The following is a 19,005-nucleotide window of genomic DNA, read 5'->3' as shown; positions in this document are numbered from 1 at the left end:
CGGGGGCCGGGGCCGGCCGGGCGGGCGGAGGGGAGCGGCGCCTTGGCCGGAGGGGGGTGCGGAGCCGCCGTGGAGGGCGGAAACGGGGTGGGGGGATTTGCGTCAGTGAGGGAGCTGAGAGCGGGCGGGACGGACGGAGGGACAGACGGACGGAGGGAGCCGGCGGAGAGGCACCGGCCAGCTGCGCTCACCCGCCGCCGCTGCCCGTCGCCCCATGGAGCTGTGCCCGGGGCCCGCGCCGCCCTCGGGATGGGCGCTGCCGCTCCTCCTCGCCCTGGGCGCCGCCGGGCTCAGCCACGGCACCCCGCACCTGCCGTACTCCCGCCCGGGCTCCCGCAGCAAGTGAGTACCGCCCGCCTCGGGGCGCGCTGCGGGACCGGCCGGGCCGGGCTGGACCGGGCGGGATGCGGAGCCCGGCGTGCCTGACCGACATTGTCCTTCTCCCCCAGGAACTGGTGCGCCTACATAGTGAACAAGAACGTGAGCTGCTCGGTGCTGGACGGGACGGAGAGCTACGTCCAGGCCCAGTACAAGTGCGCCTGGAACCAGTTCCCCTGCGAGCCCACCCTGGTGTAAGTAGCGCAGGGGGCGACCTCGGCAGGGAGAGCGCTTGGCCACCCATTGCCAAGCCCCGGCGGGGAGGCGCCGGGTGGTTCCCGGCACCCCGAAAGGCGCGGGGCTGTGGCAGGGGGTGCGGAACGCCCCTGGTCCCCAGCGCGCCCCGAACCAAGCGCTCGCTCATTGCGGACACCGGAGCTAATTAGAGCCAGATTGAGTTGCTGCTCCGAGCGGCCGAGAGGGAGCTGCGCTGGCACACCTCGTCGGCTCGGAGAGGCGTGCAGGCGGGCGGAAAGCACGCGGGCTGCTTCCCATGGGCGGCTGGAGCGCCGGCACCAGGACCGCGCCTATGCGCTGCTGGGAGCGCACCTGGGCCAGGGCTGCCAGCGCACAGCCGCGCTCCAAACCGGTTTTATTGCTGCTCCGTGGTGCTGGATCGGCGCGCAGAGGGAGAGCCAGGAACGTGAGCCAGCACCTTTACAGTCTGTGTGTCCTTGTCTGTAATCCAGCAAGGGGAGCGGCCAGTGCAGATTTTATGGGGGGTAATATAAAGTTGCTTGTTTGATTTTAATCTTCGTGCGTGTGACCACGTGGTAATCTGTGGAGTGGCCACCTACAGCAGGTACTAGAGAACAGATGGATCTCACCTGCTGGCTAATCACAGGGAAATCTCCTTTCCTCATTTTTCCACTTGAAAAGCAAAAATATTTACACATTTCTGTTTGAAAGCTCTAGGCAATACGCACTCTGTGAAACCATTTCAGCATCCCCAGGAAGTCACTGGAAAGACACCCATAGATTATCATAGGCTTAGACTTGGGCTGAGGTGATGAAGAGTGTTTTACAGTAAGGCTACAGTAACTAGTTTTTATTTTGACATGAAACAGTGATGATGAGACAGATAATGCTAGATCCTGGATACTACTGAAATAGAACTTCAGACACCGATGACGCTGCCACCCTGGGGTCCATGACAATAGGTGTTGGGTGTTTGGCATTCAAATGTGCTGCTTTCTGTTTGTTTGGGTTGTTATTTTTGTTAAAAACCCAGTTTTTCTCTATATAAACACTAGAATTGGAGGGGGAAAAAACAAAGACAGCAGACAGCTGAGTAACACTGTCTTGTGTAACTTCCCTTGTTTCTCTTTGGAGTCTTGAACTGGTCATTTTGGACTTCTGACTGAGTTTATGGATGTGTAATGGGGTGTGCCCTCTATCCCGAGAAGTCTCTGTAGTGGAGCTACAGAGGCATGAGGAGGGGCTGAAACTGAGCTCTTTAAACACATAAATCACCAAGCATTAAGATAAGGAATTTCAGAGGCGGTAAATTAGGACTTTCATGGACTATCTGCTGGTAGATAGTGAAGAAAGTGTGAAGGCATTGCTTCTAGCTCAGGAAATTCCTGCACTGAGAGTGTGAGATTATTGGCAGGAGTAACAAGGGGAAGCTCAGCTTGAGCAGGAGCCTGGACTGCATGACCTCCAGAAGTCCCATCCCTTCCAGATTTCTCTGTGGTTCTCTGAAATGGCATTGTCTGTCCTTGTGCTTCTAAACATCTGGAGTTGGCTGTTGTCAGAGAGAGAATGTGTGGCTGAACAGACATTTGGTCTCACCAGATGTGTCCAGTCTCATGGGGGTTTTTTGTTCTTTTGAGAATGGAATTAGATGCTTATCATAAGACTTTGTTTCCTCTGTTTGACTTTCTTTGGTGCACATCACTGTTATTTTCTTCATAACCACAATGGCAACTGCAAAACAATTCTTTGTTCTTAACATAAAATATTCTGTATTATTACCATAAAATATTTTTCTTCTGTCACAGCACCAGCTGATTAACACCAAGAAAAGGTGGAATATCAAAATCTTGAAATTTTATTGTGTTCAAAACTGTTTATAGGTTGTCATTTTATTTTTGTGTCTGTTGCATATACACTCTCAGTGGCAGAGTAAGAAAGGTGCTAATCCAAAAAGTTTGAAATATATGCCTCAAATCCTGCAAACCCCTAACTTGGTTCCTGTGAAAAATATTGTTTAATTTAGAAGGAGTAGCTGTCTGAATAACAAAATGGTTTATATATGTTTGCTAGCTAATGTTCACAAAAATAGGAAAGACCTATAAAAACAACAAAGAAATGACTGTGAGGGCTTTGTGGAAATTACTCTCTTTTTTTCTCTATACGCTTGAACAGAGAACTTAAAATGAGCTAAATAACAGATATTCATGGGAATAAAGTACAGTCCCTGTGTAGTCTCCTGTCGATACCCATGGTTTATCTAAGAGCTCATTCAGCTGCAGACAGCAGGGACAGTGAGATCCAAACCAAACAAAGAATTCCTTAACTGTATCATGGATGTGTGTGTTTTATTAGTACTTAAGTACTATTAGGTCTATTTTTTAATCTACTGTTGGTTTTATTAGTTTAAGACTAGATTTAAAGAGCCCATCTAGTGTAGGCTAGGTTATGCATGACAATTACTTAGAATGCAGTGTACAGGGGAACAGTTCACTGCCTTAAACTTGCAGTGTACTCCTGAATTCTATGTGTTCTTTACAGACAAGAGAAATGTGTGTTGCAGATATGGATTATAGTCAGCCCTGATTTGTCTTTGAATTTTTTTTTTTTAATAGAGAGATCTGGTGATTAAGCCTAAAATCATATGCATGCATGAACCCATTTTATCTACCCTTTAGGCCCATTAAAATATAATTTGTCTGAAGACAAAAACCCTAAAGCCCCCTGTTGGAATGACTACACTTCCATGATTGTTAACTGTAAATTCACTTTGGCTGCAGGGTGTATTTCCTGAAAGGTTAAGTTGAAATTCAGGAAATTATTACACTTCATTGTTTAACTGTTTTATAGGTACTTGGGCTCAATAGTGTATTTCCTTGCTGAAAAGTTGGTGAATACTTTGGCTGGATAAGGTGTCAGGGATGAATGTGAGTTGAAGTGTGGCTGCTTAAGAGATAGGAAGAGAGAGAGTAGAAAGAAAGAGCAGAAATGCCCTTTGAAGTATGTTCCCTTTGAAGTGTGAGAGGCTCCTGATTTATTTTTCTTAAAACTATGAGTAGCAAAGGAAGGAGAAACTTTGTTATTAGTGGGTCACTGGGCTGAAAGGTACAAAAATATTAGTGTTTATACTCACTATAAAGAGCTTGGATGTTTTGAAATTTAATATTGCTTCATAAACAATTGAGCCCTCACTGCTTCTTTTGTCGTGAATTTCCATTCCTAGCTTTCTTATGAATGGTTTGGTAACTTAATTAGCAATAACAGCAATTTGTATCTAGTAGCATTATCTATTTCTAAAAGAAAAAAACATGTTGCTTTTCTGGTTAGATCCTAGATCCTAAATCCACTCTTTAGGATTGTGGCTTGTTTGGGACATCCTCTGGTCACTGTAGCTGGTGCAGGGTAGGATGCTGTCATAGCAGTTGTTTATTTTGCCCCTTGTTCTGTAGAGTGTGTGGGTACACCTGGCTGTACCAGAGGCGCACCAGTTTATGGCCCAGTGCTTTTGGGAAAAGCTGCTTCCACTAGTAAGGTTTTGATTTTAAAGTCTGAAGTGAACTGAAGTGGCTGAATGTTTTCTGGGATGTTTTCTGGGTTTATGTCTTTGCTACAGAACTTCAAACAGGACTTTCCCCTACGAGGTCATAAATAAAATTTTAAAAAAATAGCTTGGTAAGAACCTCTGGAGGTCATGCAATGCCCTCATAGCCCCCAGCTAACACCAGAACCAGCTTCAAACTTAGATAAGGTTGCTCAGGGACTTGAAGAAAGGATGTTTTATCAGATCTCTTAATTCATGTACCAGCCCCCGTTAATTATGCTCAAATGAGTAAAGGTATTTGTGTGCTCAGGTCAGGTCATCTGTCTTTAGCTCATGAGGAGTGAATTTCATTATTTAGTGCAAGCTTCTCATCTTAACACTAATGATATGTGTATACTAAGCAAGCCCATTTTTTAATCTAGAAAATGACACAGAAAATGATGAATGAAGCAATAGGTAAATTAGCAAGCCTCTCCAAATCTCTCACTGAGCAATATTTTCCAACTTCTTGTCATTTTATACTTTCAAATGATCATAAATAAGCCCAGTGCCAAAGTAATCATGATTTTATTCATGGCCGAGAAGATTCAAAGCACAAAATTGAAATTACTTTTGAGAATGTTACTGAAAGTTTTCTGCATTCATAAACATCAGAACAAATTAGTACTTATGAGCAAAACACTGCTTTTAATGCAGTATTCTGCATTTATTAACAATATATTACTGGGTAAAAGTGGAAATTTTATAACTGAAAACCCTCACATGAGACATCCAGTTCAAGTTGAATGGCTTCATCCATCTGGCAGCCTCAGAACGAACCTGGGTGGAGCACATCAACCCCAGTCTAGGAACATATAGGAAATCCCCATGTAGTTTTCAACCTTCTAACAGTCCCAGTGTAGTTTTCTCTGAGGCTGTTCTGTTGCTAGAAATCAAGCATGCAGATCAGTGTCAGAGTGCTCAGCACCAGGCAGGAGCAAACCTCAGATATACAAGTCAGCACAGATTGAGCCTGTGCTTGCCACTGGCTTCCAGCAATACATATCTCGTAAAAAAAAAAAACTTCCAGGATGCAAAAAAACCTTGAAGGGAAAGCAAGAGCTGTTTAATGTTTCCCCTCCAAGTATCTATAAAGGTCTTCAGGACTTTCTTTCCAACTTTGTGTATTTTGTATGAAGCAGAATTTCTTTGTACAGGCTCCAGCTAGCTGACTACATAGAGAGGTTAGCCTAGGGGCTTGTGCATTGAAAACAGTAAGGAAACTTAAAAAACTTTAGTCTCCTGGAGTGCTTGTTTGAAAATCTTTGAGATCCTGCTGGGTGTGGTAAGTTTTCCTGGCTGTCTCCCCAAGCCTGAAATTGTGCATCTCTGTCTCCACACACTGAACGCAGCAGAGTCTTTCTTCTCTGTGAACTGGACGGGGAGTTTTCATTTCACACATCATTTTGAGTTTGTTGCAATAATGTAAAAAAAAAAAAAAAAAAAAATCCCATGCTGCTCCTCACTTACATTAATGTGATAACTCAAAGTTTCATGCTTTTCTGGTTTGAGAAATGTGTGACCTGGAGGTTTGGGGCTTCTTCTGTTAAGCACCAAACTGTTGCAAAAGCAATAATTTTTTTATTTGCAGGGAGCTGCTGAGCCATTTAGGTGTATGTCATCATAAATCACCCAAATAATCAAGGAACATTTTGTAGCATTAGACAGTGGGCAGTGCCAGTTTTACACTTTGGGGATATTATGACTCCCATCTGACTTCATTTTTTCACTTGCATCTCATCTTTCCTTTCCTTTCTGGTTCACTTTTAACTTGGTGTCTTGAAAAGTAACAGCTCTCAAAACAATGCTCTGTTTTATTCTCAAAGTTGGGGGTTCCATTTAATCCCACAGGTTAGCTCTTGTCTTCCTGAAAGTATTGGTTATTTGTTTCATCTGGGTATATTTTCAAATAATCTCTCAGCAATAGCTCTTTCTAGAGCATTCTACAAAAGAGCTTATTTCATGGGCAGAGAAGCAGAAGAGATGAAGAGATACTATTGGAGCTCAGTTTTTCAGGCAGCTTTATCAGCAGCAGTGCTCTGCATCCTCACTTCATCGCTCCACTTGTGTAAGGTGAGAAAATTGATCCCTGCTGCTGGGAGAGGCAGGTGTTGATGTTGTAAACATATAGCCTGTTGCAGAGTTGTTCCTGTTCCATCACTGAGCACATCACATTGCCACTCTACAAAACTTCCCTGAAATCCTTTTGGAAGGGCTGTCTTTTCAGGGTTCTCCTATCTCATTCTATTTAAGTGGGATTTTAATAGCTCACTGTTGGTCTGTTACCATGTATTTGACTGGCCTTTCAACATTGTAAATCCCAAGAATGAAGCTCTGCTTTGAGCTTTGCCACAGGCTATCTCTGGCTCTGAGTTACTGAAATGCATCCTGTGTACTTGATTTGCTGCTCATAAGAAGAGGATGCCTACCTAGTGATAATTTATGAACATTAAGAGTATTAACATTTTAAACTTCTGTGCATTTCCTGCTGGACTTTAGTGGTCAGCTTTTTGAAAATAAAATCCTTGGCAGCCAAGAGAGAGTTAGACAGAGAGGCAGGTGTTTATGTATGTGTGTGTGAAGATATATGTTCCACAAAAAGAAATCACTAGTATGAGACATGAGATCATATTTCAGAGTGTGCAGTCCCTTGGTTCTTTCTTCACACAAAAAACCCATTTATCTCCCAAGAGAGAAAACTGTAGTTTGAATCTCATCTTTTTTTTTGATAGAAGAATTCCAGCTGAGTGGCATAAAATCCACTGTGTAAGTAGTGAACAATGGCACTTTTGCAGACTTTGGAATGAAACCATCCGGTATTGCCTGAGAATAGTTGAATGTTTTTGTCTTCTACCAGTTCTTGTAATCTTCTGTCCTTCTTACTGAAGAAAACACGAACTCTGCAGTAAAATTCAGCAAGATTGTCTCAGATGCATTGAAACAGTGTTCAGTGTTGAAGACAACAAAGTACCAGAGACCAGGCTGTAGTGAGCTGACTGGGGCAGCACAGTTGGCTGCTTCTTCCCTGGTACCACTAGATGAGATGATAGTTTTATTTAGGGATAGACAAATACAACTTTTTTCTTCCTTGTATGAAGGAGTAATACAATCACCTATGCCAGGTCTCTGCCTATTTAGCAATTTCTTCCAGATGGAAGGCCGTCTTCTCCCTTCATGCTTTAGAGGTAGCGTGAAGCCACCAAGTAAAAATAACCAATGGAAAAAAGTACTGAGTTTCTAAATGCTCATTCCTATTTTATGAAACATTCAGTAAAATTCCAGTGCCTTCACAGTCAGATACTAAAGCACTCTTTGCAGTGACCTGGATGGGTGATTTCGTGAGTGTGTACACAGCAGGTGATTGTGTTCCTGTGGATGCAGAGTGCTTTGACTCATTCCCTTGTTTTTTCTTTAGTTTCTTCCCTGTTAATCCTCTCAGCCAGTAGCAGGGTTTTTTTTTGTGCAGGATTTAGCTCAGAATAGATCTGGTACAAATGTTGGCCATGCTATACATGACTGCAAAATTTATTAAGAACTCCCTTGTGGGCCTGTGCAAGCCTGGAGAAGCTGAATCTCCATAGTCATATGCACCAGTGATGCTTATCAAAACTTAATATTTTCCACAGGAGTGACTCAAAACTTTGTTTCTCCCAGCACAAAAAAATTTAAAACACTCTCTTCTTGCTTTTCATTATATATATTTTATTTTGCTTATTATGTTATCCAAAGGCCTTTGAGGACCTTCAGTCTAGATGGCTGTGAGTGGGCCAGGTGCTGGACTAGTGTCTAAGGACAGTGGCATTTTTCTCAAGAAAATGTAGTTGCCCAGACCCCAATGTCTATAAAGATATTTACTGACGTACTTTATATAAATTTTGGAAAGGAAAAAATGCCAAGTAAAGGAAAATTAGCAGTGTAAAGCTAAGACTTTCTTAAGTCCATCTGTAAGAAGCAGCTACATGTCTCTAATGCCAGATCGAAATGGAAAATTATTTTGGGGTGCAATAGGATTCTTTTTAAATAGATTTTGCTGCATTGTGTAATTGGGATTTATTACAGCCTTGATGGCTTGCTTTCACTCAACACCTAGACTTATGTAGGTTTATCTGTTTGCATCAAAACATCTTTTTGCTGCTTGCTATAAATGCCTTAGGAGAAATTCTTAGGAAGGACACATTTTTCTCAAATTAAGCTCATCTGTGGGCTGGAACACAAGCTAGCTGCCGGTGCTGCTGCATAGTGACAAGGTAATCAAAGAACAAAAAACAAAGGTGGGATTTGATTCACCCTGACCCAAACTGTCTGCCCTGTATGCAGAGGGGTGAATCTGAGCGTGGAGCTTAGACGTGCAGTGATGGTGACACAGTGCAAGTCAGTGGTGTCCAGCACACTCTGTGGGTAATAGGGTGTAAATGATGACTTTACGATGAGATGCAGCCCTGTTTTGACTCTGCTGGCTGTGTGGACTACTGCTGTTTGCCTTCATGGAAATCCAGACAACTAAAACCTGTCCTTACCTACACACGAGGCACCTGAAACCCAGGTGAGTGCTGAAATTCACTGTGACAGAGAACTACTAAAATCTACAAAAATTTTGGTGGAACTAGGATTTCTGCCACCATTTGTAGGGAATACAAATAAGCTTGCATGTTTGGGAAGCAGGGAACATGGGATCAAGTGGTTCTAGTTCAGTGTTTGTGTAGTATAAACAGCCAATAAGGTACATTTTCAGCTTACAAAATAAAAAATGTTTGGTCAAAATATGATTGCATTTAATTACATCTTCTAGGTAGTGTTTTGGGGTGGTGTCTGTATGCCACTTCTGTGCTCCCATTGCAATATACTGGAGATTTGGATGACTGGGACTGTACAACTATAGTATAACTGTATAAATACAATTACCAGATGATGCAACTTACAAAGAATGTCTCTACATGCAATAAAAATGTTAAATAGTGTAGATTTGATGTCTTCTATTTTATAAAGAGAGAAATTTGCAGGCTGCTGAAGTCGTGGGACTTGTTCCAATCGCTACAGAATTTTGGACCAACCTTGAAGCTTTGTGTTCAGAGTAAACATTTTGTACGCTGCTTATGTAGAAACATGCTGATTCTGTGGTCCCTTCCTTGCAGTGAGGATGTGGTGGCACTTATCTCATTGCATTTCCCAAAAGGTTGAATGTTAATATCCAGTTACAGAGCTGAGCCATATGTTTTCCCACCAAATTTGTCCAAATGTTTCTGATTTGTTTTATCGCTATTAGGTGACATTCCAAATATCAGTGTTAACTGTTTCCTTCTGTGGTTTGGCACCGTGAGAATACTATAGCTCATTCCCCAGTGAAAATGTCCAGCATTTGCAGCCAACATGGATTTTTAATTAAGCATTTTCCTATGGAAGAAGTTCTTTCTCGAAGAGGAGTATTTCAGTGCTATTGTCACCCTGTACATCTTCATTTTGGCTGTGAAACACTTAAGATAATAAAAGTGGAGGTCTGTATTAGTGTTCTGGGTGTGTTTTCTCATTTGATCAGCATGTTGAGGTCATGGTGAAGGTAGTAGGCGTGGGTAGTTAGAAGCTGTTTGTGGAAAAACTCCTAAAAACCAGCTGTTCTTATGCTTTCTGTTGCAATGAAAGATTAGAGACAGTTGATATTAACCTTTATTCATGCCTTATAAAAGAATTATTTCAGTTTTAACTCAGTTCATCAAGAGATTATGACTGTCATCTTGGACTTGAAGTCCACAGGAGAATGGAGTGACTAGGCACAGTAAATACTGGTGTGTTATATGCAACTTCTAACCACATAAGAAATTACTGTTTTTTAAAATAATGTTGAAGAATACTTGTAAAAGTAATTGTGTTTATTAACACTTATTTGAATAGCAGAAATCCAAGTCATCCAGAGGAAGATTTGATGTTTTACTGGTTTTGAATTGCATTGCAGCCTATAAAGGTGTAAAAGTGGAGCCTCAATTTTTAAGATACTTAAGAAACTTTTGTGCACCCTTTTGATAAAATTGCCTCACTAGATAACTCTGTAAAGATTCACACCTGCCAGATAACTGATGTGAAACTTGATGTTACATTCCAACCATGTATCTTTATCCAGCTTTATAGAGAAGGAGCATTTTGTCTGTCTGGCTACCTTGAGTGCATTTTGTGTGTTTTGTATGTTTGTGATTGTATATTTTAAGTTTGCTGTGACTATGAGTGAGTAATGGGATTCAGAATACTGCAGGTTTAAATAAAGGCATGTCTAAATTGTACATTTTGATAGTTCCCAGTCTTGTGTCTTTCACATACATAGAATCACAAATTAGGGATGCAGTCCCTAGGAGAAAATTATGATTTGTTTTGTTACAATTGTAACCAAAACATAATTGCATTCAGTGCTGTTGAATTGCTATATCCTAGCAGAATCCTGAAAGTCCCCAGCTCCTCCACTGAAATTCACTGAGTGAGCAAAGTTCTGACTTTAAAAAGCATTTGTATGATTGAGAACCTCCCTGGGGCTGGATGCATGCTGGTGGCTGTCATTTGTCACTGCAGCTGGGTGGTGCTGTCACAGTGACACTGTTCCTTGCAACTTGCACAGCAGTTGTGCTTGAAGAATGTCATTGGTAGAGAAGCTGTAGCAGTGAAACTTTGATTTTTAAGAAATTTTTATGTGACTGTATTCAAATTAGAGAAGTGCTAATGTAAGTTTCTGTTTCCTAGCCTCACATGTCTAGTATTCCTGGAGGAAATGGGAACAGCTGTGTGATTCATTCAGCTGGAGTGGCAGTATAGAGAAGTAGTTCTTAGTAAGTAAATCCCAGTTGAATTTTTGAGCCATCCATGAGTATAGCTGTCTTCTTACCACAGTTCAAAGTGTGAATATGAAAGCTGTTCTAGATCCAGATTTTGAAATGTTCTGATTCTAGCTTATTTTGGCTCTAGGAGAATTATGATTTAGGGTTCAGGTTAATCTGTATTTGATGTACCATATCTGGAAAAAAAAACCAGTTCTGATTTGTGTTGTTTCAAACTTGAAAGAAGTTTTTAGAAGCGGACTGTTTTTCAATTTTTTTTTTATTAAATTGTATTTAAGCATCTTATGCCTATTAGGATCAGGAGGCCATAAAACAAAGAAGAGTGAGAATGTCAAACGTGCCTGTTTTTTATTTTTTAGATGGAGTTTAAAAAAGTTTTTAATTTTTGACATTGGAAAAATATTAAGTTTGATTTCTTTTTATTTGTTTATATTATTTTGTATTTGGTTGTTTCTTATTATTTTTCTGACTGTTGAAGCCATCTGAAAGTGTCTGTATTGATGAAAATTACTACAGAGAAGGTGTTAAAAGAGAAAATTGTCAGAAATATGATGGAAAATCCTCACCGTGTAATTTGAGTGAAGAGCACAATTTGCATATAAGTAATTCTTACTCATTTTATAAAATTAGTTTCAGCTATATTCTTAAAACTTTGCTGGGAAAAAAAGAGAGATTTGGCACTTGAAAATAACCAAAAATACTGTGTTTTTCAGGAAGGGGTTTGGCCCTGAAAGTAAAAAGAGGAACACACACAAAGTTAGGAGCAGTTAAGTGTTTTATGGAAATCATACAGACGTATGTACAACCATTTCCGGCATGGGAAAACTGATCTGGAAGTTCAGAGTTTGCATTTCAGTAATGTGGTGGTTGTGAGAGAGTTTGTAATGACTCTCAAAACCACTTCAAAACACTAAAGTATCTAGCTAATCCTGTTTCTCCTGACTCTGGCAGCTAGCTGGAAGGAGAGGATTCAAACCCAAATTATCTACAGAAGATGTGGTTTAATACTTTAGATAAGGGAGAAAGAAAAGGAAGTTCCTGGGTGGCCAGGATATTGTTCTCCCCAGTGGTGCCCTCTACATTGCACTCTTCTATTTAATTTTTAAAGCACTTTACCGTTGGGATTTCTGTACTTTGTAAACAGGATTCAGCAGATGTTTAAGTGAAAACTGTAGAAGAAATGATGAGCTGGAGTGAAGTCTACAGCTGTTTCATATATGGTGTTCGGAAGGTATAAAAGGATTGGAAGCCCTCTCTGAGTCTACATGCTCCAAGTCAGAGTCTGAAAAGCTGACAGGCACAGCAAATCACTGCAGTTATGAGCTGCTCATAGACAGAGATACAGCACAGACTGACCCTGCCTTCCTATGCAGATCCACAGAAGAATGAAATCCAGAGAGGCTTATTAGTATAAACTATTCTTGGCCCAAATAGTTGGAAAAATATGATTGTCTTTAGTGAAAGTAGCTTTTACCCCTTAAATGAGAAGTCACAGACCAAGTAACAATGCAAAACAACACTGAGTATCTCCCAAGTGCAGGAATTAGACTGTGTTGAGGCAGAATTGGGAAAGATACATTTGGAAAAGACACAAATTCACAATTAGTAGTTAATATTTTAAGCACACCACTGCAAGTTTGTTAACCAGCTTACCAAAAAGGGACAGCAAATGGCTGTCAGGTGGGGGACATTATATTAAGATTATGTATCTGAAATATGCTGAATAAAATTGAATAAAATTACAGCAACTATTTGCACATGTGGCTGGAGAAGCTTTGAAGGGTAACAGTAAGCTCACTTTCACTCTGTGACTTTCAATAGGAAATGTTTCACAGTCTGTAAGATTTACTTCTTTCAATTTAGTAGCTGATTACTGATTTTTTATTTAGGAATCTTGCATGTTAATAGCATGCCATGTTCAGTGAAATAGGTGACTTTTGTGTGATAGCATGGCTTCTTCTGGTGCTGTTCTGTACTGTGTTCTCTCTGTCCAAGGATACACTCCCTGTGATCCCAGCCAGGCTATGGCTGAATCCTATTACAGAGCTCCTGTAGATTCCTTTGCTGCTGTCCTGCATTTATTCTGCTGGTATTACTGTTTAGGGACATCTCAGCTGTGAAATGAGCCTGCAAGCTGTTCTAATCTGAAATAATCTGAAGGACAAAAGATCTGAAAAAGCCTTAGGGAAATTAGTAGCATAATGCTAGTTTAACTGAGAGAAAGGAATTCACGTGAGAAATCAGGATGACTTACTGTTTCTGTGTGTTCCAAGAATACCATTTTATAGAGCTCAGGTGGCAAATCCCTGTTTTACTTATTTTCCTCATGTCTCAATCCGAAATGAGCTGTACCTTAAATTGATTTAGTTTTTATCCAATAGCATAAGCTCTGCTCATGCTCTGGTGGGATACCACAGTGTCCGACTGCAGCTGAACATGTGGGATGTGTTTCAAGGGAAGCTCTGGAAGAAGTCTATATTAAACCATAATGAGTTTGTCATTTATTAACTTTTGAGTGGTTAATCAGGGAAGCTCAAGGCTGTATGTACATAATGTGTGTATAGGTTTTTCTGCCAGACCCTCTTCAACTTAACTGATGAAGTAGGAAAGAGTTGATTTCTTCGTTGGTTGTAGTGTTTCATCTGATTCCTTCTTTCATGTCCTTGTCTGACTCACACTTTTAGCATTTTGTCCTTCTCTGGAATATCCCTCCCAGCTTTGACTGTGCTCTACCTATGGGTTCTGAGGAATGGTTTAAGTGGAGACTGTGGAAATACAAATGGGGCAAAGCAGGCAGAAGCATTTTTTGATGTTGAAAAACATTTTGAATTTGTAGTGTAAGACACTGGTGGTCACAGGTACTGTCAGCAGTGTCTGATGAGTTTTACCTTCACTTGCCACAACATTTTATCCCTCTGCTCATACATGAAAGCTCCTATTCCATGGCTCCCTAACGTGACTGTGTTGAGTGGAGGCAGCTTTAAACCCTAGACAGAAACATTTGTTCATTTGATGTTTAAAGCAGAAAATGATTAATAGCTGTAAGTATTTGATTTTCATTATAAAAGGTCCCAAAACCTATTTTAATTTTAACTTTAATCTAAACAGCAGCTTAGGTTATGGATTATTTAAAATGCTCTCTGTTTTGGCAGATACCGAACAAGTTTCAGACCTCGGTACACAGTTGCATATAAGACAGTGACAGAGCTGGAATGGAGATGCTGTCCTGGCTACAAAGGGGAGGACTGCAGGGAAGGACCTGCAGAAAAGCCAAACACTGCTCGTCGTCCCACAACGCCAGCGAGAGCTGCCGTGAAGAAAGGCACAGGTAACTTTTTGTTTGAATTTTGGTATGCACAGTCATGTCTGGTTTCTTGTTTTGTCTTCTAAGAATAAGAATCATTATGGTTTCTGTTGAACTGAACTGCTGGCAGGAGCAAAAGCCATGTGAAAGACTCTGTAGGTGGGGAAATACTAGCCAGGCAATAGCAGTCCTGATACAGAGAATTTCCTGAAGAATAACAGAGAAATGGGCTGTAGAACACTGACTAGAAATACCAGCTGGCTATACATGGTTCCAGAAAACTTTTGGGTTAAGACTATGGGTTTTGTAAGAATTTACAAGGTTGTTTTTTTTTTTTTTGTGGTTTCTCTAATGTTCAGGGAAAAAAAAAAGAAAAAGTAATATTAACAAAGCAAAATGAAAACCCCATTAAAAAAAAAACCACAAAAAACCCCAAAAACACAGATACTGATTTTAATGATACATGAGAGTTCCTAGCAGTTTCACAATGTTTTGTTTGAGATTCTAAAGATTTTACAGATTCACATTAGATTATGTGCTTTAATAATGGGGAGTAAGGGAATAAGTATGGATAAGCCTCAACTTCTGAAAAATATTTTAAAGAATGAATGTTTGTTTGTGTAAGATACTGTCTTCTGTAAAGGCAAGAAGGAATGCTGTTACTGCCATATTATGCCTTTTTCTCCATTAAGAAAAAATGATAAACAGATGTTTCCTTCTGAAGGACTTTTTCCAACATAATTGGAGATTAGTGTCACATATAGCACTTAGTCAGATTTCCACATGTGTTTTCTGTGTGTGGAATGTATTGAATGACTGAATACATGGTTTCATACTTGTCCCATAGATTATATACCTGCTTTAAGAACAAGCTTTTTAAGTATTTTGTTAGCCAGCCTAAAATATTAATTCCAAAAGATAACAATAAATAAAACAATAAATATCCTTCTCTTCTCTTCTAGACAAAATTAAAAATTGCTTTTGACTTTTCCTGCAATTTATCCTTTCTTGACCTCTGCTAATGTTTGTTTTCTGGGTTTTTCTTATGAATTTTCTGCAGTTGTTACACATTTTGTGGGAAACTGAACATCCGATTTGTACATGGCTTTGTAAATGTGGTCCTACTTATGACAAGATTCAGATTCATTAATTGATTTATGATAGGTAAAAAGTAGATTGCAGCTAAAAGTCTTTTCTTTCTGATTTTCGTACAATGAGGATAAGTTATTTTAATTGAACAGTTTTGAATGTGTAAATTTTACACTTTTATACATATTTTAATTGCCTACTTAAATATATGTCAAATAATTAGGTATTTATGAAGCAAGTGTGATAACTGGAGTGTCTTGCAGATCCCCATGTCATATATGGGATGTATATTTGGATCCCACGTTGGTAAAACATGGAAGCACAGACCCACTTCAGGCAAATAAGTGACTGCCACTGAAGTTTTCAGTGGGAATTCATGGGCAGATTATTGTTATAGGAGATGCAGTGGTTTTAAGGAGATGTGTATGGACCTGCATTGGTCTGTTACATATGCCATAGCTTAGATCCATGCTGAACAGGAGGGGTGGTTGCCAGTTTCTTTATGGCCACTGTATCTTGGCAGAAATTGGTCACTTTTAGTTCTGAGGGTTTTGATAACACATAACGTATAAACGTTGATAACGTATAAACGACTGAAAATAAGAACAGAAAAGACAACAAGCATCAGGCAGTATAAACCATTATTTCATTTTAAAGAAAAGTGAAGTCAACTGCAACTTATTAAAACAGGTACCACTGGGAATATTTACATCCACATTTTGTTATTTCTGGGAAACAGATGCAGAACCAACAGGAGCACCGGAGCCTCCACCGTATGAGAAGAGAATGCAGTTTCTTGAGGATGAATTGTTTAGACTTACACGGTCTGTGATTGAACTCCAGTCCTCCGTGGCAGGTGTGAATGAAAACCTGAAGCTGACTGTACAAGAAGATGCTAGCAAGATGTTGGTCACTTGGCTGAACAACCTTTACGACCGCTCGGAGCCTGACAGTGCCGTTGGTGGTGAAACAGACACTATTCAGCTGCCAGGACTCCTCAGCAATAAAGATCAGAAAGACCCATTTATTGATTTTGAAATGGAAGATATAAAAGCTGAGCTAGCTCAGGTCAAAGAAGCCTTGAAGATGAGGAATGATGAGCTGGAGGAGCTCAATGGAAAAGTAAAAGGCTATGAAGGACAATTGAAACAACTGCAGGAGGCAGCACAAGGACCTACAATTACAATGCCCCGTGACAATATATATCAGGACTATATAGACTCAAAATTTGAGTCCCTCAGGCAAGAAATAATGGAAGGATTTGAGAAGAAAATGGCAGATCTGAAGAACTCCTGTGACTATAAACTAGAGGATATTCAGCAGCAGTACGACGACAGTGAAAATAACTGTGTAGGGATAATGGATGTTATAAGAGGAAAAGAGAATGACTTGAGGAAAGAAATAGATACTCTACGCACTCAGATTCCATCAAACAACTCCAGTTGTTGCAAGATGGGTGAAGGAAATTACTTTGACCAACAGATGAAAGAGTTAGATAAGAAGATTGACAGAATTGTGGAAGCACAGAGGATCTTGAATGTCAGAATAGATAATGAAATCATTCGATTGTCGACTCCAGATCTAGAAGATGTGTTTGGTGAGAGGTTGGAGGAACTAGATGCAAGGATGAACATTACAGAACGAAATGCTGAAGAACATTGTTTTTATGTTGAGGAGACTCTGCGTGGAGCTATCGCTGCTGAGGTGGATGAACTGAGAGACTTGTTTGACCAAAAGCTGCGGGCACTGGAGGTCAGGCTAGGCGGGACTATTTTGGAGATTGCCAACACCACGGACCCGGATGGAATGTTTGTTAATCCTGGGCCTATCTTGCCCAGCGACGCAGGATTTGCAAATGAGCAGTTTACAGCAGAGATGAATTTTGTGAAGGACAAACTGCTGTCGCTTGAACAGCTCTGTGGGCAGAAATGTCAGTCTGCGCCGCGAGGTACGGAGGACCTTCAGAAACAGCTGGAAGATTGTAACGACAAGTACAATCACTTGCTTTTGAAAACAGAGAATAATTCTGTTATCCTGAGGTCTCTAAATAGCTCTCTTAATGAGAAACTCAACTCAATTAAGGGTAACCAACGTGACATCCAGAAAATGCAGAGAGACGTACGTGTATTCCGATACAATCTAAATGCCATTGATAAAGATATGAAAAATCTTCAAGATGGCCTGAGTAGCTGCAGGGAGCAGCTTCTGGGTGTCAATTCGACATGCAGAAAAACCCAAAGAGGTGTCTTCCGAAAAATTGATCAAATGCAGAGGACATTTGCAAATCAAACTGCTCATTCCAGTGAGAATTGTTGTGGCGAAGTGAAAGACAGACTAGAACAATTGAATGACCATATCCTGAATGATCTTAGCAAGTGCAAAGAAAAGACCCAAGGGGTCCAGGAGGGTGTTTCAGATGTTGAGAGCAGAGTCTCACATGTTGAAAAAGTCTGTGGCAAGCTGGACTCTGTTTCGGACAGCTTGCAGAATATAAAAGAAGGTCTGAATAAGCATGTGAGCAGTTTATGGAACTGCATCCGTGAAATGAATGGAACTATAGCATCTCATTCCACTGATATTTCTGGCCTCAAAAACTCTGTCCAACAGTTTCATACTCAGGTTTCCAAAATCACCGCAGACATTGAAGGCGTGCTGAAATCTCAGCCTGACACAAGTAAGTTTCTTGCTTATTTTTTTACTTTTAGTTTGTTTGTTTGTTTTTCAACTGGCTTTCCTTTCTGAAACTCTTAGGAAAGAACTAAACAAGGGAGAAAAAACGAAATATTACACAATTCCTACTTTGTTTTTGCAATGACTCTAATTTTGGCTCTTTGCTGCAGAACACCACAGAGTACTTTGAGTGCTTTTAAAAGTATCCTCCAAAAAAAAAAAAAAAAGAAGTCTTACATGTCTTACATGTTTTTATGTTTACTTTGAGCTAGAATAAAGACAGTGGGAAAAGTAGTGTTCTCAAATAGTGATTTTAAAGTGAGTTTTTTGTAATAATTGTCTGTATTATGCCAATCCATTTGGTTTGATTTTTTTGGTGGTGTGTTCTATTTCGGTGTTGGGTTTTTTTGTTTGTTTTTTTTTTGTTTGTTTGGGGTTTTTTGGGTTTTCTGTGTTGTTTTTAGGGTTGTTGTTGTTGTTGAAGATTATTCTGTATTCCTCAGGGAAAATTTAAAAGCAAGTAGAGAAAACTGAAGTCAAATGAATTCAAATTTATGATAAGAAAGATTTCTAAGTTGTGTTCTTAGCATAAGTTTATGATTATAATTCAGCACCAACTCTTTGATCTAGGAGTTTCACAGATGAGCTCTGGCATACCTTGGCATGGCAATATAAGATTTCTGCTTCATAGCTCTCCCAGAAGCTTGCATTCCCACAAGGTCATTGGCAGTACTTGGCACATTCCAGCTGGCAATGTTTTAGCACCTCAGCCAGTTCTGTTAATAGTCCAGCATGTTGGTGCAAATCTACCTGCACTGTTTAAAGTTTGCATTACAGCAGCTGAGAGGCTGGGGCACATTCCCTTTGCCTCAGAATGCTGGGAAATGGTAACTTCAGCGTGCTGGTGAGTCTTGCTGTGAAGGTTTAGAGACCTTGCCAAATGCCACTCAGTTCCCTCTGCAGTTCTTGCTCCA

The 19,005-nt window shown here is 40.4% G+C and overlaps 1 protein-coding gene across 1 annotated transcript in view; it reads left to right on the top strand.

Moving 5' to 3' along the window:
* The first annotated feature begins 214 nt into the window (after positions 1-214).
* Positions 215-19,005, top strand: part of EMILIN2 (elastin microfibril interfacer 2) — a 42,199-nt gene continuing 23,408 nt past the window's right edge. Inside the window, exons 1-4 of the mRNA XM_038163560.1 lie at positions 215-342; positions 450-572; positions 14,121-14,296; positions 16,101-18,035. Coding sequence (XP_038019488.1) covers positions 215-342; positions 450-572; positions 14,121-14,296; positions 16,101-18,035 — 2,362 coding nt within the window. The remainder of the gene's footprint in view (positions 343-449; positions 573-14,120; positions 14,297-16,100; positions 18,036-19,005) is intronic.

The sequence above is a fragment of the Motacilla alba genome, chromosome 2 (genome assembly GCF_015832195.1).
Source record: "Motacilla alba alba isolate MOTALB_02 chromosome 2, Motacilla_alba_V1.0_pri, whole genome shotgun sequence".
Classification (NCBI taxonomy): Eukaryota; Metazoa; Chordata; class Aves; order Passeriformes; family Motacillidae; genus Motacilla; species Motacilla alba.
Note: the sequence above shows the minus strand (reverse complement) of the source record. Positions and strands in the feature narration are given on the sequence as shown.